Raw genomic sequence first — 23711 nt, 5'->3', positions numbered from 1 at the left:
TATTTTACCTCCTTTGAAACTGCGATTGGCTGTTGAAAAGATTAGAAAACAAACGAAGAGTAACCACATACTAATTTGTTAATCTTCCATATACTGAATATGCTTTATATTGTGTTCTTGTATATATCTGTGCTATTGCAGTTTGCAATTTTATTTTTTTTTATTTTTTACAGCTTTTTGATGTGAAAATTAAAGCAGAAAGTCCTCCAAATCTTGCCAGCACTATACCTGGTGTATACAGTGGTAAATGTAAGTATTTTAAATCACGCAAACTTCACTTAAGTAAAATGGCAGTGTTTTGTTTTGCTTTTTTTGCATTCCCAAGTTTCACATGGAATCCGCAAGATCAGGTATTGCCTATCTGTGAAAAGGTGAATACTTTGCATCAGTAGACATTTAACCGCTTCAGATCCGGGCCATTGCCAAATGACGGCAACAGCGCGGATCTACATTGCCGGGACAACGTCTATTGGCGCGCTCGGCGATCAGCGAGTCTGAGACTCGCCTGATCACAGATCAGAGTAAGGGGTCGGTCCCGACCCCTTACCACATGATCAGCTGTCAGCCAATGACAGCTGATCATGTGATGTAAATAGAGCCAGTAATCGGCTATTTTTCCTTCTCGCGCTGACAGCGATCTTCTGTGATAGCAATAGGCAGCAGTGCCCACCAGCGTCACCCATCAGCACCCACATCAGTGCAACAACAGTGCTGCACATCAGTGCCACCTATCAGTGTCACCTACCAGTGGTACCTATCAGTGCCACCCATCCGTGCCACCCATCAGTGGCCATCAGTGCCGCCTTATCTGTGCCCATCAGTACCACCTTATCTGTCCCCATCAGTGCTGCCTTAACTGTGCCTATCAGTGCCGCCTTAACTGTGCCTATCAGTGCCGCCTTATCTGTGCCTACCCGTGCCCATCAGTGCAGCCTATCAGTGCCCACCAGTGCCGCCTCATCAGCGCATATCAATGAAGGAGAAAAATTACCCGTTTGCAAAATTTTATAACAAACTATTAAACATGATTTTTTTTTTTCAAAAATTTCCATTTTTTTGGTTTGTTTAGCAAAAAATAAAAACCCCAGCTGTGATTAAATACCACCAAAAGAAAGCTCTATTTGTGGGAAAAAAATGATAAAAATTTCATTTGGGTACAGTGTTGTATGACCGCGCAATTGTCATTAAAAGTGTGTCAGTGCTGAAAGCTGAAAATTGGTCTGGGCAGGAGGGGGGTTTAAGTGCCCAGTAAGCAAGTGGTTAAAGGCTAATTCACCTTTTATAAAAAAAAAATAAAACAAAATAAATGCACATCTTTTTACAGGTAAAAAAAAAGTGTATTTTTTTTTTTTTTTTACTCTGCAGCCTGAAAGGCATTACACCCACGAGGGGCAGATCACAGGTGCAATGCCAGTATCCTGTCTGCCCATTGCTATGCTATGGGCAGACAAGTTACTGAATGGCAGGAAGAATTAATGCAATAAAGTGACCCCCACCTACCCTATGGGTAACAGTAGTACCTAAAACAATGTTACATACACAAACATGAATATAAAATTATAATACCCCATTAGTACAATAAATAATCCACCGATAAGTGTTCATATTATAAAAACCTTCACATACATAGGAATGTAATTCACAAATGGTATGACCAAAAAAGTGACAAAACTCAAGTCAGTGTCTATAGTGATATGTCCCACTTATCCAACACAGTGCAAAGTCCCACAAGAGACAAAGGAAGTGCTCCACTGTGTTTCTTCACCAGAAGACCCAGATCACGTAGATTTCACACCAAACTCACCAGAAAATTTTGACTCCTTGTATTAGCAAGAGAGTCAAACAGCATATGTCTTTACATTCAGGATGTCACAGCCTCTGTGTTATCTGTACCTCTTCCTGCTGTCCTCCAGGTTTTAATGCGTTCTCTTCCAGGCTTAACCTGGGAAAGGTACTCCATATCCAGACAATAGGGAAGAAGAAGGATCCCACATAGTTAAAGTACTGTTTTTTTTTTTTGTTTTTTGTTTTTATTGAAAAGTAAAAAAGAAATGCACTTGCATAGATAAAAACAGTGTTTGCTTTAGAAAATAATTATTTGCCCACATTAAAGATGGCCGCCATATATTTTCGGTGCCGGAAGTTAGCACTCAACAGGAGGATCAGTGGATTATTTTTTTGAACTAATATGGTATAATAATTTTATATTCATGTTTGTGTATGCAACATTGTTTTAGGTAGCGCTGTTACCTGTAGGGTATTTGGGGGTCACTTTATTGGATTTTCACAGGTGCATATTACACAGTATAACAGCAGCAACCTGGTTTATTCAATTTATATACATTATACATTATATATATATATATATATATATTTTTTTAATTTGGCACTTTTACGGGTAAATTGTATCCATAACGCGAGTATCTATTTGCGGAAGAATGAACTATGAGGACGTTCATTGAGAACTACAAGCCATCAGCTGCAGAGGCTAATGGTAGATGTAGTTCAAGCATTCACAGAACTCTGTGAATGAATGACACAGCCGTTTTGGGCGGGGCACGGCCATGCTGTTTTTTGAATTCTGACAGCTGGTGTGGGGAGACAATCCCTCACCCACTGTCGCAACAGAGAGGGGAGGGGCAGGAGGACAACGGGGCAGGAGCTAGAACATGGTACGAGGTCCCTCCCCCCCAAATGTTGGGCATAGAGTGCACCAGAAACCCGGAAGTAGGCAGCAATGTACGGGTACATTGCTTAGCCTATAGCGGCCAACCATCCACAGTACATTGAGGACCAGCGGCTGCTAAGTGGTTAAGATCTAAAGGACATTCCTCTGTAAGATTCTCCATCTAGGAGAGTTCTAGGACTCATGGTTGCCTCATTGGAGGCTGTTCCTTTCGCTCGGTTCCACCCAAAGCCCTTCAAACACAACTTTTTAATGATTTGGAACAAACACACTCCATCTCTCCACTTCCTTAAGCTTTAGTCCAGCCAAGCAATGAATTCCGTTGCTTAGTGGATTGCCAATCCAGCCTTGGAAATGGGAAAGTCCTTTTTCCCACCTTCATGGAAAGTGATAAAAGATGCCAGCCTCGCAGGCTGGGTCGGAGTGTTTCCATCTCTCACAGTTCAGGGAACCTTGTCATCTAGGGAAGCAACACTCCTGATCAAAATCTTGGAACCCGGAGCAAAAAATATTGCAATTTCTCTAGGGACCCCCAATGAAGGTGTAATCAGACAATGCCACATCAGTGGCCTATATTAATCAGGTGGACTCAGGAGTCAGGCAGTCTTGAAGGAAGTAAGTCAGATTATCTCCTGGATGGAAAAGCACTGCCTAGCAATCTTTGCTGTTCACATCCTGGGAGTGGAAGGTGGATAACAAAAAGCAAGATGCTCCCAATGGCTTATACGCAGCTTACAAGTATATGTACATATACTTGTTTTTATATATAATGTATGTGTGTGTGTGTGTGTATATATATCCAGTGTAGCCTATATCTACAGTGCATTCTGTGGTGTACTGTTTCTAATACACTTCAGGCGGTGTGTGTGTATATATATATATATATATATATATATATATATATATATATATATATATATATATATATATATATTATACACATACACACACACAGTCTCATCCCTAATTTTGCCCCTACACACGCCCTCATAAATTATCTCATGAAATTACCCTTAAATGTTTTATGCAGAATTAAGCAACTTTATCCATGCTCATCAATGCAGCCTCGCCCGTGTCCACCAGTGCAGCCTCGCCCGTGTCCACCAGTGCAGCCTCGCCCGTGTCCACCAGTGCAGCCTCGCCCGTGTCCACCAGTGCAGCCTCGCCCGTGTCCACCAGTGCAGCCTCGCCCGTGTCCACCAGTGCAGCCTCGCCCGTGTCCACCAGTGCAGCCTCGCCCGTGTCCACCAGTGCAGCCTCACCCGTGTCCACCAATGCAGTCTGCCCATGTTCATCGTGCTGCCTACCTGTGTCCATCATGCAGGTGAGCAGAGGAAAAGAAGAGTAATGCTGGCCGGATGATAAGCGCGCCGAGGGACATTACTGAAACAGCTTTGATTTCAACTGCTGTGTGTACCTACCGCTCGGCGTCCCGTACAGCCCCGCCCCATGGCCGGGGAACTTTGATACACACCACTCGGGTTGGACGGGGTGATCTGTCTGTCAAATTCCCTGGGACCAGAGGGCAGGACTGTGTGTGACAAAGAGTGCGGGGAACACTCAGCTATTGTAATTAAAGCCGCTAGTGATGTCCGTCACGTTCTGATCATTCAGCCGGCTGAAGTGCAAAAGTGCGAGCAGGAGAGTGTAGTTTTTGAGGGCTGTACTATCCAGTGTAGCCTATATCTACAGTGCATTCTGTTGTGTACTGTTTTTAATACACTTCGGGCGGTGTACACAGTACCTAATACAGTGTGTACTACTACACTTCTGGTGGTGTACATAGTATAAAATACAGTGCAGCAGTAGTACAGTTGCTAATACAGTGCAGGCGGTGTACACAGTATCTAATGCAATGTGTACAGTTTCTACTACACTTCTTGTGGTGTACACAATACAGTGCAGCTGCAGTACAGTTTCTACTACTTTTCTGGTGGTGTACACAGTGTCTAATACAGTGTGTACAGTTTCTACTACACTTCTGGTGGAGTATACAGTTCAGCCACAGTACAGTTGCTAATACACTGCAGGCGGTGTACACAGTATCTAATATAGTGTGTACAGTTTCTACTACACTTTTGATAGTGTACACAGTATCTAATACAGTGTAGTGTGGTGTTGCAAAACAAAATATACATCATGTCCAGAAGGCCACCAAGGAGAGGCAGACGCTCACAGGCCACTAAAAGAGGCCAAGCAGCCTCTGTGTCTACAGTCAACAGTGCTGGTCGTGAACATGGTGCATCCTCTGCAGGTGGCCGTGGGGCACGCTCGTCCTTTTTTTCTGTTGCTGGCCGTGTTATTGAGCCAGAACATGCAGAAGAGTTGGTGGAGTGAATAACAAAGCCATCCTCATCCTCCTCATCCTCTGTCACCCAGGCTCAGAGTAGTTTGCCTTCCAACGCAGCTGCCAAAGTGGACTATTCCACCGGCTCCTTGTTCAGTCACTCCTTCCGTAGCCCCACCATCATGCACAGAGGAGTCCCCAAAATGACTCGACCACAGTGTCGGGTACATGCTGTTGGAAGATGCGCAGCGATTTTAAGGCTCTGATGTTGGTTCCCAGGTTGAGGAAGGGAGTAACAGGAGTCTAGAGAGAGGGGGTGCCCAAGAAGGACAAGAAACTGGCAGTCATATTCCCCCAGCTGCAGCATACTGCCAAGTTTGCTCCAGTTACGAGGAGGGAGGGGATGATGAGGTCACTGACTGTACTTGGGTACCTGGGAGAAGAGAGGAAGAGGCACAACTCCAACGATCCAGGATGTCCTCTAGGGGGCAGCTTAAGGGCAGCCAGCCACCCTATCACATCACACTGCAGAACTCCACGGGTGCATCGCGCTGCTGACTCCCCGCTGACTTTTTTAAAAGTTCCTTGCTGTGGGCCTTTTTCGACACATATGCAGCAGATCGCACCATTGCTGTTTGCAACTTATGTCTGAAGCGGATCAAGCATGGCCAGAACAGCAGCCGCTTGGGCACCACATGCTTGACCAGACATATGACGACCTGCCATGAAGTCCATTGGCAACAGCACTTGAAAGACCCACATCAAAGAAAAAGGCGGACTTCTCCTTGCTCCTCATCTGGGATCTCCAACCTCCACTATACCTCCAGTCCTCTCAAAAACCTACACTGAGAAAAATGAAGGTATAGCAATAGGTGTCCCAAGTGCTTGCAGCCAATCTCCTAGCAGTACACCACCATCTGATTTTAGGAAGCAAATTTCCCTACCCCAGTTGCTGAACCGTAAAATGAAATTTGGTCCCAGCCATCCACATGCTCAGTGTCTAAATGCTAGCTTGGCCAAATTGCTAGCACTGCAAGTGCTGCTTTTTCAGTTGGTAGACTCTGCCCACTTTCATGAATTTGTGGAATGTGCTGTACCTCAGTGACAGGTTCCAAAACGCCATTTCTTTTCATGGAAGGCCATTCCGGCTCTCTACCGGCATGTGGAAGGCAATGTTTTGGCCTCGTTGGACAGAGCGGTCAGCAGGTAAGGTGCATATTACCGCTGACTCATGGTTCAGCAGGCATGGACATGGACGTTACCTTTCCTTCACGGCGCACTGGGTAACTCTGCTGGCAGCTGGGAAGGATACAGGACAAGGTTTAGTATTGTTGGAGCTTGTTCCGCCACCACGCCTCCAAAATGCTAGTGGCGATTCTGATCGGTTCAAGCAACCATCGCCAGCGTCTGCATTACATGGTGCAGGAATATCTAGGGGCAAGAGCAGACTTTGAGACTTTTCCAACAGAGCATCCACTGGGTTACTGGGTCTTGAGGATGGACCACTGGCCAGAACTTGCTCAATATGCAATTGAGCTACTGGCCTGTCCTGCATCCAGCGTTTCTTCTGAACGCACATTCAGTGCTTCTGGAGGGTTTGTAACAGATCATAGAGTGCGCCTGTCCCCAGACTTCTTTGATAGGCTCACATTCATAAAAATGAATCAGTCTTCGATCAGCAGCTATCAAGCACCTGATGCTGATGCAACTGATTGAATTTTCTATGGATGTGGGATCCCTTGAAGACTGCCTATGCTGACTATCCTATTCCTCCTCAATCTTGATGATGCTAGCTTCCAATAATGATACAGCACAATATACTCTCTTATAAGAAGGAAGTATTAACAGCGCTAATACTGAGCTTTAACAGTGTAATATATAAACTCGCAAGAAGGTGAGAGTAGACATGAGGTACAGTAGATGTTCATAAAACATATGAAAAATATATCTATAGGTATAGATATATATAAAGAGTTCTATGCTATGTATGAGAACCCACAGTCCCAAATAGATAGTTCATAAAAAAACACAGAGCAGTGTAAAACACACTCATTATCTCAGCTGCATAGACTCAAAGGTAACACGAATAGTTCATTGCATGAAGAGGACAGTGATCATAATTAGAGAATATATTTCTTCTGGAATGCAGCAACTAGACCATCACCACGTGAAAAACCCTTATGGATGTGAGCTTACCAGAGGTAAGACAAAGACAAGCCTGTCAGCTCCTTTTCTCTCAAGGATCGGCTCCTCCACCTCCAGATTCCCTCAGTCCTCCTCAGTCAAGATCATGTATTAACATGTAGAAAAAATAGAAGGGGAGGCTTTACACAGTGTAAAACAGTTTATTTATAACAAACCCACAGAGATTCCCCCCTTAAGCAATTGCGCTTACATAATAGAAGTAAAAAAACAGCTTTGACTTGTACAGCATCATCTCACCGCTGGTCGGAACTGAGAACGCCCGCCCACCTCGATGAGTCCCGGGATGACGCTGCTTGTCTCTAGCTGGTAGGTCGTGTGGTCATGCCCTGAGGCGTTTCGGGATTCCGTCTTCAAAGGGCATGGCCACGCAACACGACTCTACAGTTTAAATAGCATGGGAGGCGGGCTCCTGCAGCGCCATCACCACGGGAGCCAACGGGATAGTACCCGCCCCTCTGTGTAGAGTGAACAGCTGGGATGCACCATCCCATCCATCTCCGGATGTCCACTCCCCATTAGCATCTTATTATGAGGCTAATCATTACCCATGCGTCAGAGAATTCACAGTATGGCATATAAGTAAACACAAAATACATAATGCATGCATAAAAGCATTAAAAACATTAGGCAATCATATAATCATAAAGCAATACTAACAAAGGCCATAGAACTCTGTAACCCAATTTTATCTTGGAACATTAATGGAATAAAGTGTGGTGCTGCGCTAATCCTAATGAGATAGGCGCATAAAGGCTCTGTGCTCGTAAGCGTCTTAAAGTGCATCAAAATAGGCTTTGCAAATGTAACAGAGCAATAGAGAGATGACCTAATATGGCAATAGTGTCCTTATGTGCTAATAGTGTATATGGTCAAGAAAATCATAATAAAAATACACAATAAATAATAATCAATATAACGTGCAAAGTGCTTGGTGCTTAAACATCACAATAGCAAACATAAAAGTATGAGTGAATATAGCTTGGATAGAAATATAGCTTGGATAAAAATAACAGCTGGCTAAGACTATCATCAATCGCCAACTGGCTAAAAACAATATAAATCAACACATTCGTAGGTGCGTATATAACCAAAGTGCATCCAGTGCAAGTTAAAATGTGATTAGGTGCTTAAGAGTCCATAAACATGCATGCAGATCTGCGTGCAAAATATTCTCAGGTGCAGTGTTCCTTGCGGCGAAAAACAATCAATCGCAAGTCCATAAAACATGTATTGACTTCCGTGCTAAACACAGGTGACAGTAGTGGTCAGTCTTCATGCAGCAGTGTGCACATTGGTGGGCAGTGGCCCCTTACCTGAAGGTAATGGGGTAAACACGTTTAGCCAATCAGAGGCATGGCAGCCTATGTAGAGATCCTGGGTCTAGTCTGCAGTGGAGGATGGTGGAAATATGGTCCTATCCTGATCGCTTCTATTGTAGGGGCGTCTGGTCCTTCCAAGTAGTGTCCCGGGGTCACCCAGATAGATTAAGAAAGGAAGCCCACAATAGTGTAGTATTGCATGGAAGCGTATCAGTTTTATTACAGCATAAACTACAGTACTTACATAAAAAGTTAAAAACCGGATGGAGATCCGACGAGCGGCGAGCTCGTAATACCAATAACAGTCAGCGAGTGCCTGTCCCGTCCCTACGCGTGACGTCACGGTCACGTGACTTCTTCAGGGGATACAGGGAGGCACTCTAGATGTCTTTAAATAGCGCCCCATAGACTATAATGAGCGGCCATTTTCCCGGAGCCGCCAGGAAGTGTTCCGGCGGCCATTTTGCCTGAGACTAGTGGGCGTAATCATGATAGTAATCGGCCAGTCACAGTAGCAGGGGCGGGAGCCTCACGGTCGTGGCCCCGCCTCATCTAGCCGGCCCACATCCTAATCCTTAATGACTGTCAGCAGAGGGGGGAATTAGATAAAACGTACCAAGCAGCCAGGTGATCGTCCGTGTATGGCGGTGAATACCTCATTAACCCACACAGGTCGACACTCAGGCTGGGGACATGGAGCTTCAAAACATGGTAAACCATTAAGACATGTTGGAAGCAGATAAAATTGATAAGAGTAAATTAAATCGCTATATCATACATTAAATGGCTGTGCAGTCTTTCCATAAAAATTAATACTAATTACCATATAAAACGTATATTTAACTAAAATTATTAAATAGGCAAAATTGAACGATGGAAAGAGGAAATGTATAATAATATATATATAAAATCGAACGGTCTGGGACAGGCATCTCGACACACTAAAACAATATGAGATATAAAATATAAATCCACCTATACAGAGTCAAATCATATATAAGTGCTAATAATAGGTAAAATAAAATAAAATAAAATAAAAACGGCCATTAATAATGTGTGGCCGTAGGTGGCAAAGAGAGGTAATCAGTACATACGTATACTAATGGGTCTAGCGGAGAGGCGGAAGAAAGGTGGGTATGTATAACACACGCTTCTCTATTTGGTAGTGGTAGGATTCCCTACATTGTATGAACCCCATCATATGCCTACATATCAGCACTATATGGGGAAGCTGGTGGCGTGTGTAGATAGGATATAAAAATATATAAGATGTATAAAAAACTCTTCGGCGTAGCTGAATAAAGACTGATAATTAAAGATAAAGGAATTTTAAGAAATTAGAAATTACTCAGGAAACAATTTAAATCAAATTCTATGTTGAGGCCTCTTGGCGAGAAGATGTCCATGGTGAAAATCCACCTGGATTCCATTTGGCTCAGAGTCCTAACCTTGTGTCCCCCCCGCCAGTGCCTCACATAGGGTTCGATGCCCCAAAATTTAAGCTGGGACGGATCTTTGTTGTGGTGAATAAGGAAATGTTTCGATACGCTATGCTTATCGTATCCGTTGATAATATTTTTGACATGCTCCTTCATGCGGACTTTGAGCGGTCTCTTAGTGCGGCCTATGTATTGCAGACCGCAGCTACATTGTAAGGCATATACGGCCCCCTCTGTATTACAGCACACAAAGTTACGGATTTCGTAGGTGTCCCCCGTCGATGTAGATGAAAATTGGAATACTTTCTCATTGGGGCGTCTTGTTCTTAGGCATGCGTAGCATCTTTTACAAGGAAAAAAAACCTTTTCCAGAGAAGAACGTAAACGGTTTCCTTGGAGGCTCTGTCACAGTTTTCACAAGTTTATCACGAATTGATGGTGCCCTCTTGTAGATAAATCTCGGGTTTTTTGGCAGTCTTTCTTTCAGCTGTGGATCTGTAATTAGAATGTGCCAATGACGTCTAATTATTCTTTCTATTTTCCTGTGTTGTGCATTGTAGTTGAGGATAAGCGCTGGTCCCTCCATCGAACGTTTCTGTGGGGTTTTATCTTTGATCAATGTGTTGCGATCCATTACTGCGACTTTTGCGGTTTCCGTCTTTAGAAGTCCTTTGTCATATCCTTTAGCAGTGAATCTTGCTTCGATCTTCTCTGCCTGTTCATAGAATACCTGAAGTTTCGTGCAGTTTCTTCTCAGCCGCATCAACTGGCCCTTTGGGATATTGTAAAGCCAATTCCTATGGTGGCAGCTTTCCAATGGGAGGTAGCTGTTACGGTCAACATTTTTAAAGTGCGTTTGTGTGTAGAAACTGGAATCTTCCTGTAAAACATCCAGATCCAAGAACGTAACCTTTTGCTCGCTTATATCCCATGTTAATCGAATGTTTACATCATTCGAATTAAGTTTATCCAAAAAATTGTGTAACTGGTGTGCATCGCCTTCCCATACTATAAAAATATCGTCTATGTATCGTTTATATATTAAGAGTTCTTCTGGTCGATTATTAAAAACAGCTTCTTCTTCCCACTTCGCCATAAAAAGCCCAGCTACGCTGGGAGCAAATTTTGCTCCCATGGCAATTCCCGTTTGCTGGTGATAATATGTATTGTTGTACCAGAAGTAATTGTTTTTTAAGCTAAAATCTAAACATTTCACCAGGAACCTTCTTTGTAGGCATGGTAGCTCGGAATATCTTCTCAGGCCCCATTTTGCGGCCTCACATGCTAGATAGTGAGGTATAACCATATATAGGGATGCGACGTCTGCCGTGGCCATGATGCGTTTCTTATGGTTCTGGGGGATCTCTTCTAAAATTTGTAGGATATGTTTAGTATCGCGTAGATATGCCTGTGTGCTCTGAACCACCGGTTGCAGAAAGAAGTCAATGTATTCCCCTATCCTAAGCACATCATTTTTTCGTAAACATTTGGTATAAAAACACATTTAAAACCACTATAAAACTGGTCAGCATTCTGAACCATCTTCATAGAGAAACTTTTCGCATTCTTAGAGGCCCATGCTTATATGTAAACAATTGGTAAATGAAAAGCCTATAAAAAGACCAAAATTAAACACTGGCACAAGAATGCCCTCATAATAGTAACCATAGAATAAAGAACAGCTAACAGTCCGCATGAACAGAAACTATCCAACGTCAATAACAATCATTCAATCAGGTTGGATTAACTTCTGAAATCACAAACTCGAGTGATGCATGCTTCATCCTTTACAAGACCGGCATATCATCCCAAAAATAAGTTATGTAGAATAAATATTGAAAAACCATATATATCTTTCAGCATGCTGGAAAATCGATCATTTGGCTAATCATACACCAATTCAAGGGGTGTAAGTAAGATATTCATTCCAGAGCCGGGATACCGACCCCAGATATGAAATACAAGTCAAACGACACAAATTCTCATAAATCTTCCAGCATGCTGGTAATCAAGCATTAAAAAATGAAATACAATATAAAAACCAGAAAAGTTTCAAGGTGTGTAAATACGATATTCATTCCAGAGCCGGGGTACCAATACCAGATATAAAATAAAAGTCAAACGACAAACTTCTCATATATTTTCCAGCATGCTGGTAATCAAACATTTAAAAAATAAAATAATATATAAAACCAAAATGTCCCATAGGAACCAGAAATAGTGAATAATAAGAGCAAAATAATAAATAATACAAGCAGATTATTAATTGCTAATGAAGCAGTTTAGGTCAAGTTCAATATTCAGCCCATTGGGGCTAAGTGTGTTAGTCAAAAATATCCACAATGATTCACGCCTAGATATCTCCCTGACCATATTAGCTCCTCTCCAATTGGGGTGTACTTTGTCTATACCCCAAAATTTCAGGTCTTCTGGGTTCCTATTATGCTTCTCCCTAAAATGTAGTGATACGCTGTGCTCTTTATATCCTATCAGGATGTTATATATATGCTCTGACACCCGTTTACCTAAAGTTCTTTTCGTACGGCCAATATACATCAAGCCGCACGGACATTCCAATGCGTATACTACATGCGTTGACATGCATGAAATGAATTCTTTAATCTGGAATTCCTTACCATTGGCCGTTGAGGTAAAACGAGTTAATCCTCTCAGGTGCGTGGAAACTTGCTGACAAGATTTACACTTTCTGCACGCATAAAAACCGGCTCGGTCCCAGAACATTTTTGGTTGATTTGGGGGGTCAAGTACTTTTTTAACAACACGGTCACCAAAAGATGGAGCCTTTCTGTATATAAAAGACGGGTTTGCCGGTAGGTGTTTACAAAGCACCCGGTCCATACTCAGTATACTCCAATGTTTTCTAATAATGGTCTCTATTTCTTGGTACTGTTTGTGGTACCGGCTTATGAACCCCCATTCGTGCTTAGAGTCTTGTTGTTTTATTCTGGGAGCTAGACAGGCATCTTTTGAACTGAGGCCCACTTGTGTAATCAAATTTTCAAGAGATTTAGCCTTATACCCCTTTTCCACAAAGCGTTTTTTAATTACTTCTGCCTGGGTTTCGTAGTCGCTATCCAGCGTACAATTACGGCGTATACGCGTGAATTGACCTTTTGATATATTACGCATCCATTGTGGGTGGTGGCTACTCTGCATAGAGATATAGCTGTTATGATCTGTACCCTTAAAAAACGCCTTGGTGTACAGATGATCTTCTCCTTTCTTTACGGTGACATCTAAATAACGTATTTCTTCCTGACTCCAATTAAATTCCAATTTTATGTTGTTGGTGTTGCTGTTTAACCATTGGGAGAATTCAACAAGAGAGGCCTCAGTACCCTGCCATACCATGAACAGATCATCAATGTATCGCTGGTAAAAAAAAGTAATTCTCCTCTCCTGTTGTTATATATCCACCTATCCTCCCATTCGCTCATGAAAAGGTTTGCCAGGCTAGGTGCAATTTTTGCTCCCATTGCAACGCCTGTTTTTTGGCTGTAAAAGTTGCCGGCATACTAGAAATAATTATGTGTAAGGCAGTAATCAAGGATCTTACCCAAAAATTTCTTGTGAATGTGGGGTAGGTCATCCCTCTTACTGAAAGCCCAATTGAGCGCCAAGAGGGAATCCTCATGTTGGATTATGGTATATAATGAGGACACATCGTCCGTCACAAGGAATAACTGCATTTCTCTCAAAAGATATACTTTTTATTTTCTGTATGAAGGAGGTAGTATCCCTCAAATACGCTTTTGTAGTAATTACACTAGACTGCCAAAAATGGTCCAGGTATTCTCCCACACGTGATGTCACAGAGTTAATGCTGTTAACTATAGGCCTAGCAGGTGGCTTAACAGGGTCTTTATGTATTTTAGGCAGTGTATAAATGGTGGGTATTCTATTGAAACTTGGGCAAAAATATAGCTTTTCTTTCTTGGTAATGATACCCATATAGTATCCGTAGTCAACTAAATTAAAGATGCTCGTCCTCTATCCATGGGTGGGGTCCTTATCAAGTTATCCTCAGTTATGTACTGGGGGTTTAAAGGTTTATTTACTGGGAGAAGATCCAGATCTTTTAGGATAAGTTGTTTAAACACCTCAACCTGATGATTAGCAGGCTGTGGAGGATTGAAAATTGATCTATTTTTTAGGCCACTATCAATCCCAACCGTGTCTATTGCCTTAGTATTCCTTACCTCATGATTATTGGACAAGAAATATTTCTTAATACTAAGTTTACGAATATACCTATGCACATCAATGTAAACATCAAATTTGTTCATTGGCTTTGACACTGCACATTTTAACCCTGCATTCAGAATATTTAATTCCTTCTGGGATAATGTGACTTTGGAGAGATTATATATTCCACTTACTCATGTTCCCTTCTCCTTTTTCTGCTGGACTCTCCAGCCTGCCCTGCATCCCCTCCTTGATTTGTCCTCATGACCCTTGCTGGGCTGTAGTGTTCCTCCCATTCTGGAGGGTGCCACCATTGTTGCGGATAGTTGGGATAATGGGTTTGTCTCGAGCGGTCTCTTCGTGGGCGATTGCCCTGGCCATGACCTCTGGGATGTCCCCTCGTGCCCCTCCCTAAAAAACGAGCCGGAACAGGGGACCGAGCATTATGTTCATTACCCCTATCCGTTTGTAATACATCATATCTATTCTGAGTATTAACATTATACATCTGACCACAATCCATAGCATCAGATGACTGTCTAGGACCCTGAGGAGCGCCATTTCTCCCTTTCGGCATAGATTTATTACCCCTCCCCCTTGAATTCTGGGGGGTATGCAGTTGTCTTCCATCCCTATTAGGTGTCAAGTTCTGTCTGGGTAATGTTCTTTCACGTGATTCCTCCCTCACCTGAGGTTTGATCAAGGGTAATGGTAAGATGCTATGCGCCTGTAGTGAAGGGATATCCATGTTCTGCCATAGATAAATAGAATTATTTTTAAAATCATTCCTATCCCTCTTGAGTTTTTTAAGTTTCTTTTTCTGAGTATCCTTATCTATTTTTTCTAGCTTCTTCTTAATTTCATTATCAAAATTAATGACCTGTTGTGTCCCTTTTTATAGGGTCCAATTTACCTTGTAGGTCTGCTATCTTTTTTTTCCAGCAGTGTCATCTTTTTCTTTTTACGTTCTAATACTAACTGCTGCAGTCTGAGACCAACCCCATTAAAGAAGTTTAACCATTCGGTTGTTGAATCTATATCGTCTAAACCGTCCTTCAGACTACGCATAATGATTTTCTCTTTCAGGTATTGCTCAAAAGCTTGTACAACAATATTTTTGGTTTAGGGCACCACCACCCCCCAAGGCCCAATTTTTCTGCCCCTGTTTCACAGCAGGAACCATTCCTGTGTCCAACAAGCGTAACTGTGAGGGCTTGCAGTGTTCTGGTACCACCACCACGAAAGGCCCTATTTTTCTGCCCCTGTTTAACAGGAGCATGTAATTGCAATTTATGATATAATATTTCACAGCAGGAACCATTCCTGCACCCAACAAGCGTAACTGTGAGGGCTTACAGTGTTGTGGCACCACCACACTAGGCCCAATTTTTCTGCCCCTGTTTAACAGGGGCATGTAATTACAATTCTTCATATAATATTTCATAGCAGGGCCCTTTCCTGCGCCCAACAAGATTAACTGTGAGGGCTTACGGTGTTCTGGTAACACCACCACCAAAGGCCCAATTTTTCTGCCCCTGTTTAACAGGGGCATGTAATTACAATTTTTGATATAGTATGTCACAGCAGGTCCCGTTCCTGCGCTCACCAAGAGTAACTGTGAGGGCTTACAGTGTTCTGGTGCCACCAACACCTAAGGCTGAATTTTCTGCAGAGTATATAGGGCAGGTCGTATTGTATATATACTGCTGTTCAGAGTATATAGTGCCTGGGGGGGAACCCCCACGCCATTTTTTTTTTTTTAATCTGAGTGATGGGTTCCCCTTAATATCCATACCAGACCCAAAGGGCCTGGTTATGGACTGGGGGGACCCATGCCGTTTTTTTCAATGATTTTGATCTATATTGCCGGGACCCGACAATACGTTACAACCGCAAGTAGTTTTAAATACCATTTTTTCTTTTAGAAATGTCATTTTGCTGTGATATTGTTTTAGCCCGGTTTCACACATGTGCGGTGCGAATTGAAGCTCAGGTTTCAGGGAGATAAAAATCTCCTGTTCAACGGAATCATTGCGTTTTAGCTCAGGATCAGTGAGCAGGGAGAGGGGGGAGGGGAGAGGGGGGAGGTGTAGTGAGGAGAAGTAGAAAATCCTTGTTCAGAACGCAATGCATCTGCAAATCAGATGCTTTCCCATAGGAGATAATAGGCTTGTAGTTCGCACCGCAATGCCCAAAAAACGCACACATTTTGTGCAATGCGCAGTGCGAATGCAACACACATATGTGAACCAGATGCATTCATATGAGTGTATTTTAAAATGTCCTGCGAATTAGATGCGGTGTAAGCCGCATCTAATTTGCATAGGTGTGAACCCGGGCTCAAACATAGGAAAAATGCGCTACTTTACAATCATACTAATGACACCCCCCCAGGCACGATATTTTGAAGGAATATTTCATTTTTATTGTTTCACTTTAAGCATTATTAAAATCACTGCTCCTAAAAAAATGGCCATTTTTAAAACTTTTTTTACATTGATACATGTCCCCTGGGGCAGGACCTGGGTCCCCAAACACTTTTCATGGCAATAACTTGCATATAAGCTTTTAAAATTAGCACTTTTGATTTTTCACGCACAGGCAAATTTTGTGCCTGTTCGCATGCTCTGCCGCGAACCGAACTGGGGGGGGAGTGTTCGGCTAATCCCTAATTAGGAGTATACGGTATATTTTCCCCTAAATTTGGAATGGTACATTCCAAATCTGCAATGGTTCATTGAATTATCCACAGGGTTCTATTCAGGTCCAGAAGCCTGATCTGCCAGTCCCTGAAGCCCTCTGTAGTTCCAACCTTTTAAAATTGCCATCCTCCCGTTGCAAATATTTTTCATTGCTACTACTGTGCTTGTGCAGTCTTGATTTTGTTGGCTTTACTACGAATGCACACAATATTTTGCTTCCTTATCGCATGCTCTCGCATTTGGCACCTGGTCTCCGGCTCCTGCATTACAGCACATCAATCTTTGGATGCTTCCTAGGTTCAGCAGCCTAGAATGCCTGACACGGAAGGCTTCACCCTCCCCTCTCAGCATAAGTGAAAGGTAAGATTGAAAGAATGAGTACCCCTTGGGGGGGTGACTTTGGTACCACACGTGGCAGATCATAAGTGCAAAGGAAATGGATCACGTTGTTTTTGTTAGCCCAGACTCTGCTCACAGCTCTCTGCAAGGGCTCCTAGGACCCGCTGTTCCAATAACTGCCCCCAGACTGATTACCTGCCTTTTTGTGGGAGATTTGCTGATCCTTCAGCTGCACACCCTTCCTCTTACCGATCTAAAGAGGAATTTTTTTCACCACCATGTGTGGCCTTTTTTTACTTTTGGAAGTAATAGATTGCAGGGTTTACAAACGAGATATTTCAGTTTCCCTCCTGATGGTCTCTGACTTTGCCCATGCAACTGATGCACTGCCTGAGGAGATGATAGCAGGGCCGGTGCTACCACTAGGCAAACTAGGCAGCCGCCTAGGGCGCCCTGCTGCCTAGGGGCGCCCGGCTGCTGGTTTCCCTCTGCGTCTGCATGCTCTGCAGGCTGCAGCATGTAACTAACTCAGTCAGACCGGTAGTGTAATTAGAGGTGCAGCGCAGCACTGGAGCCAGCGCTAGAGGAAGCAGAGACGATGCTTCCTGTATAGCGGCGCCTTCTGTCAGATGGGCAGGGCAAAGGGGGTGGAGTCAGGGGTGGAGCCGATGGGGGCGGCAAAATTAGGTTTCGCCTAGGGTGTCAAAAATCCTTGCACCAGCTCTGGGTGATAGATGAGAAAGATGGCCTCCCCTCCAATTCTGAGGAATCAGATCAGGATAAGATGCCCTCAGCTAAGGTCTCAGCCAAACTTAAGGGTGCTATTGCTACTATTATTGTCCCAGTACACACTTTAATGTTAAGGATTCCAGAGTCTGCTCACCTCAAGGTCTCAAGCTTGGATTGCCTAAAATTACCCTAACCAGCCAATTCATTATAGTTCACTCACTCTTAGAGACTTTCTTAGTCCATCTTAATGGGTCAATCTGTTCACTACCAGCTTAAACTCCTACTTGTAGCCTTATACCACTGTGTGAACAGCCTTATGGATACACTTCACCAAATTTCCAGGATGAGAAACCTTTTTGTCCATATGTGGAGGATTCTTTGGCTCCTATGATGGTCAGTGGAACTCTTGAGCAAGAAGCACCTTGAGTGACTGCCCTCCAAAGGAGAACACCTGTTTGATTCCCTCTTAAACAAGTACATCACGGGGGTAAATGTACCCAGAAATTAAATGCCCATGGTCCTGCAGGTGCACTTTCAACTGAGACTAGGAAAGTTCCTTTTGTTTCTCTCAGGCCTCCAGCTATAAAGCCTGCCAAAATCTGGCTCCAATGAAGGGGTGCCCCTCTTGTAAGAGTGGGGGAACGTCTGTTGATCTTTTTGGCCTTCTGGTCCCAAGAAATTTCCAGGGGTTGCAAAGTGAAATTTCAAACTCTGTCTTCCTTGATCAATGCTTCTGAATTTCCCACAAAGAGAAGCTGATCTTGCTGGTGTTGAGCAAATCCTTTTTTTGGAGGTACCCCAGTCAGGAATCTGGAACTCTTTCAGGGTTTATACTGGAACCTGTCCCCCCACCCCCCCACTTCTTTTTCCTGTATCTTTTCTTTCCTCTACCTGACTTCTACTCTCCACTTTCCAATACTCCAATCCCCTCTTGGTTTGTTATATTTGTTATTATACAGTTATAGTTAATGTAACTCCCCATACATACTGTCCGGTTGTTAACTTACTGGTTTGTCCAGTATTGCCTAGACAACGGTAAAAAAAATTGTGGCCTTCCTTACAGACTGTATGTATGATACACTATTCTGTACTAAGTCATGACTGTTGCACTTATTTTCTCAATAAAAATGTATTGAACAAAAATACTGGAACCTGTTCAGTTTCCTAGGCAAATAGTGGCATTCAGTCCATTCTGAGTCATAAATCTCTCAACTTTTCTTGTGGGTTCAAACATTTTTCTTAGAATCAGCTAGGTTGGGCCTTGCCTTCCTCCTTCCTGGGGATTTTCTGGCTCCAGCAGACATCAGGAATACTTACTAGGAGATTACTATTTTTATCCCTTACAAACGCTATCGCTGTTTTGCTGTGGGCACTCAGCACTACCAATTTTTCACCTTTCCTTTTGGCCTGTTAACAGCCCCCTGGGTCTTCACGAAGGTGCTTGCCCCAGTCCTAGCTTTGCCCCGTTCTCAAGGGATTTAAGTTGTGGCATACCTGGATGATCTTCTCTTAACCACTTGCCGACGAGCCACCGCAGTTTTACTGCGGCAGAATTGGCATGGCTGGGCGAAACGACGTTATGCAACGTCGCTTCGCCCTGTGGCCACTAGGGGCGCGCGCGCCCGCTGCTTTCCCTTGGAGCCGATGCAGGTGCTCGGTGGTCACGATCACCAACGGGCTCCCGCGATCGCTCGTGGCACACCGAGAACCGGGATCTGTGTGTGTAAACACACAGTTTCTGGTTCTCTGAGGGAAGAAGAGACTGATCATCTGTTCATACAGAGTATGAACAGCGATCTGTCATCTCCCCTACACAGTCCCCTCCCCCCTTCAGTTGGAACACACACTAGGGAACACAATTAACCCCTTGATCACCTCCTAGTGTTAACCCCTTCCCTGCCAGGGAATTTTTATAGCACTGATCGCTGTATAAATGCCAATAGTTCCAAAAAATGTGTCAAAAGTGTACGATGTGTCCGCCATAATGTTGCAGTCCTGATAAAAGTCGCAGATCGTCGTCATTACTAGTAAAAAATATTAATAATAAAAATGCCATAAACTATCCCCTATTTTGTAGACGTTATAACTTTTGCACAAACCAATCAATATACGCTTATTGCGATTATTTTTCTTTTTTTTTTTTTTTTTTTTTTTTTTACCAAAAATATGTGGAAGAATACATATTGGCCTAAACTGAGAAAAAAAAATGTTTTTTTTATATATTTTTGGGGAATATTTATTATAGCAAAAAGTAAACAATATTGGGGGGTTTTTTTTTCAAAATTGTCGCTCTTTTTTTTTTTTTTTGCGCAAAAAATAAAAAATGGAGAGGTGATCAAATACCACCAAAAGAAAGCTCTATTTGTGGGAAAAAAGGGACACCAATTTTGTTTGGGTGCAACGCCACACGACTGCGCAATTGTCAGTTAAAGCGACCCAGTGCCGAATCACAAAAAGTGCTCTGGTCAGGAAGGGGGTAAAATCTTCCGGGGCTGAAGCGGTTAAAGGATTGTTCCTTCCTAAGCCTGAAAGGCAATGTCCATCAGTCAGTGTAGACTCTGCACAGTTTCAGTTAAATCCTCAATCTTCAGATGTTGCTGGAACTGACTTGTTATGCCGTATGTACACACAGCTGGACCTTTCGACCAAACTTGTCCGACGGAACAAATCTGTCGGACAATTCAACCGTGTGTGGGCTTCATCTGACCTGCAGCTGACCTTTTCTGTCGAAAATGTGATGGACTTTAGATTTAGAACATGTTTCAAATCTTTCCGACGGACTCGAGCCTGGTCAAAAAATCCATTCGTCCGTATGCTAGTCCGACGGACGAAAACTGACGCTAGGGCAGCTATTGGCTACTGGCTATGAACTTCCTTATTCTAGTCCGGTCGTATGTCATCACGGTCAAATCCATCGGACTTTGGTGTGATTGTGTGTAGACAAGCCTGATTCGACGGAAGTCCGTCAAAAAGTCAGTTGAAAAGTTCGACGTGATTCAATCCGTCGAAAGTCCAGTCGTGTGTACACAGCATAAGACTACCTGGGCCTGGCTTTGGACATGACTGTGTCCAGGATCTGTCATGATCACTTAAGTGCTCCTGCTCCTCATTCCAGCATCTGGGTTTTGGCTATTGCATTCTTCCTGTCTGTGTCCACCTGCTAGGTGATTGATGTGGTCAGTCATCTGTTCTAAGCAAGGAACTGTCTGTGCATGTAAACGCACCTCCAGTAGTAACACAGGAGCCAGAGCCCAAATTTAACCTGCCTGATCGTTTTTCTGATAAACCCCCATGTGTTTTCCAACTTAATATAAATAGTTGTATGCTATACTTTAAGCTTAAGCCACACTCCTCTGGTTCTGAAGCACAGCGCATCAGCCTAATTATTACATGGTTGCAGGAGGACCCCCAGTCTCAAGGCTTTGGGTATACTGTATGATGATCCTGACCGTGCCCATTCAGCTGAAGCTAACCTTAGGTCATTACGTCAGGATAAATGCACCGCTGAATAATACCGTTCTGATTTCCGCCGCTTGGCACCTGACTCGGGGTGGAATGACCCAGCCCTAAGAAGTCAGTTCAGGTTAGGCTTATCAGACCCCATCAAAGACTCTTTAGTACACTACGCTGAACCAGAGTCATTGAATGAAGCCATGCAAATAGCCATCCGTATAGACAGGTGTTTACGGGAAAGGCGTACAGGGAGGTTTGTTTCTTTGCCCCCTACTCCTTTTCTCCTCTACAGCTTATCCCTTGTCTGCTCCAAAGGATTGAGATGGAGGGCAATCCAGTGATTTCCATTGCAATGAAATGGCCCTGGAGGATGTGGTACTCAGACATGTTCAGACTCCTTGTGAACATTCCTTGGGCCCCTGTGGATCATCCAGACCTTCCGTCCTAAGAGCCAGACCACCATCCTGCTCTCGGTCACAGGCATAGAGACATAGCTGTTCCTGAGGGATAGGGTTCTATCGAATTCAGTCACCTCTACTCTCCTGAAAGCTAGGAAGTCCACTACTAGCACTGCTCACCTGGAAGACATGCTGTGTGTGGTGCAGGTCTAGGAAATTCTATCCTAGAAAGTATTGAGTGGGACACTTCATGTTCTTTCTTTAGTCTGATCTGGACTGGCATCTGGCCTTGAGTACCATCAAGGGGCAAATCTCAGCCCTGGCTGTCTTGTTTCAAAGGCCGTTGGCCGATCATTCCTTAAAGTGGATGTAAACCCAATGTCATCCTTTCTAAACTACTGCCATGGGGGTTATCTATAAGGACATACATGCCTCCTGCATGTATCTTTACCTGTCAAATGTTTCCCCTCTGTCTGTTATGAGAGCCGAAAAACTGCCGATTCTGTGAGTGGGTCTGTTGTCTGGAGCTCGGCGGGTGGAGTCGTGATGTCAGTAGACTCCCCGCCCACCTCTACACTCCCCTTGACAGTATGCATTTCTCCTGTGTGTTTCTTACACTGAACTTCTGCTATGATCTCTAACATCCAGTGAAAAGACAGGAAAGTAACCACGTGACTTCAGCATGCCAAATCATGCTGAGGTGTGGAACAGCCAATCCTTGCAGAGCTGCTAAAGAAAGGAGTGGGGGTGGGAATTAAAAAATAATGCATGTCTTAGGCTAGTGCACGAGATCTGTAAATAACCTGTCACTCACAGCAAGGGGGAGGATTTGACAAAGTTTGTCAAGTTTTATCTCACTGAACAATAAAAGAGGATTGCTCAGAGCTGGATTAACTCTTTGTGGCAAGACTGGGCTCAAATGATAGGAAATCTACATTATGACATCAAAAAAAAAAAAAAAAATTGGGTTTACATCCACTTTAAAAATAAAAATAAATCAGCGCGAAATGGTACAGAATACGTGCTTAAGCTGCTGAACACTAGGGTCAAAAAACAAATCCCTCAAAACAGTAAAATATCAGATAGTGCAGCGCTAAATAAAATATAAAGAAACATAAATACAGTCCATAAAGGAGATAAAATGTCTTCAAGTGCAAGCGAACACCCGTAGGGAGAGAAGTGGTACAGGCAGCCCTCCACCAAAGGATAAGATGGCCTCTCACCTGAGGGAATGGACCCTTTAATTACAGAGGGTCAGAAATCGCCTTTAAATTGTGATCACACAAGATGCAGCATCCGTCAGGGTACAGGTGACACACACTCCAATGGGACCATAGGGCTCCGGAACCAAACACTCCAATAGGACCGGGACATGAAACAAAATGGCAAAGGAATAGTGCTCTCTGTTTTATCTCCTTTATGGACTGTATTTATGTTTCTTTATATTTTATTTAGCACTGCACTATCTGATATTTTACATCCACTTTAATTAAAGCCTTTATGCAGGATGTTTCACATATTTCTTCCCCTGTACATTCCCAGTGACTTCATGGGACCTTAAAGCTGAATTCCAAGAATTCAGCCACTTTGTAAAATTGAAGGCACACTATGAGTTAAGTCCAAGAAGGTGCATGACATCTCCTGGACTTCCCTCTATTATTTACATCTGACAGGTTTATTGTTGTGCCAGAGAGTTATGCCTAGATCCGAGAGGGGAGAAGCACACACAGAAGCTATACCTGCTCCTCCCCTCCTGCCCATTCACAGAACCCTTTGTGTTTTGTGAATGTGTTTACATAATACTAAAGAGATTGTAAAGGCTCGCTTTTTTTTTTTTAAATAACAAACATTTTATACATGCCTCCTGTGTGCAGTTGGTTTTGCACAGTGCAGCCCAGATCCTCCTCTTCTCGGGTCCCTCTTCGTGGCTTCTGGCCCCTCCCTTCTT

General features: G+C 43.3%; 1 protein-coding gene across 6 annotated transcripts in view; it reads left to right on the top strand.

The window, feature by feature from the left end:
* The window catches only part of KATNIP (katanin interacting protein), a 310890-nt gene that overhangs the window by 218938 nt on the left and 68241 nt on the right, over positions 1-23711 (top strand). For all 6 annotated transcript variants that reach the window (XM_073633024.1, XM_073633020.1, XM_073633023.1 and 3 more), the window contains one exon: positions 174-249. In XM_073633024.1, the coding sequence (XP_073489125.1) occupies positions 174-249 (76 nt within the window). The remainder of the gene's footprint in view (positions 1-173; positions 250-23711) is intronic.

This window comes from Aquarana catesbeiana, linkage group LG06 (assembly GCF_042186555.1).
Source record: "Aquarana catesbeiana isolate 2022-GZ linkage group LG06, ASM4218655v1, whole genome shotgun sequence".
Taxonomy (NCBI): Eukaryota; Metazoa; Chordata; class Amphibia; order Anura; family Ranidae; genus Aquarana; species Aquarana catesbeiana.
The sequence above is the reverse complement of the archived record's forward strand: the minus strand, read 5'-3'. Positions and strand labels throughout refer to the sequence as shown.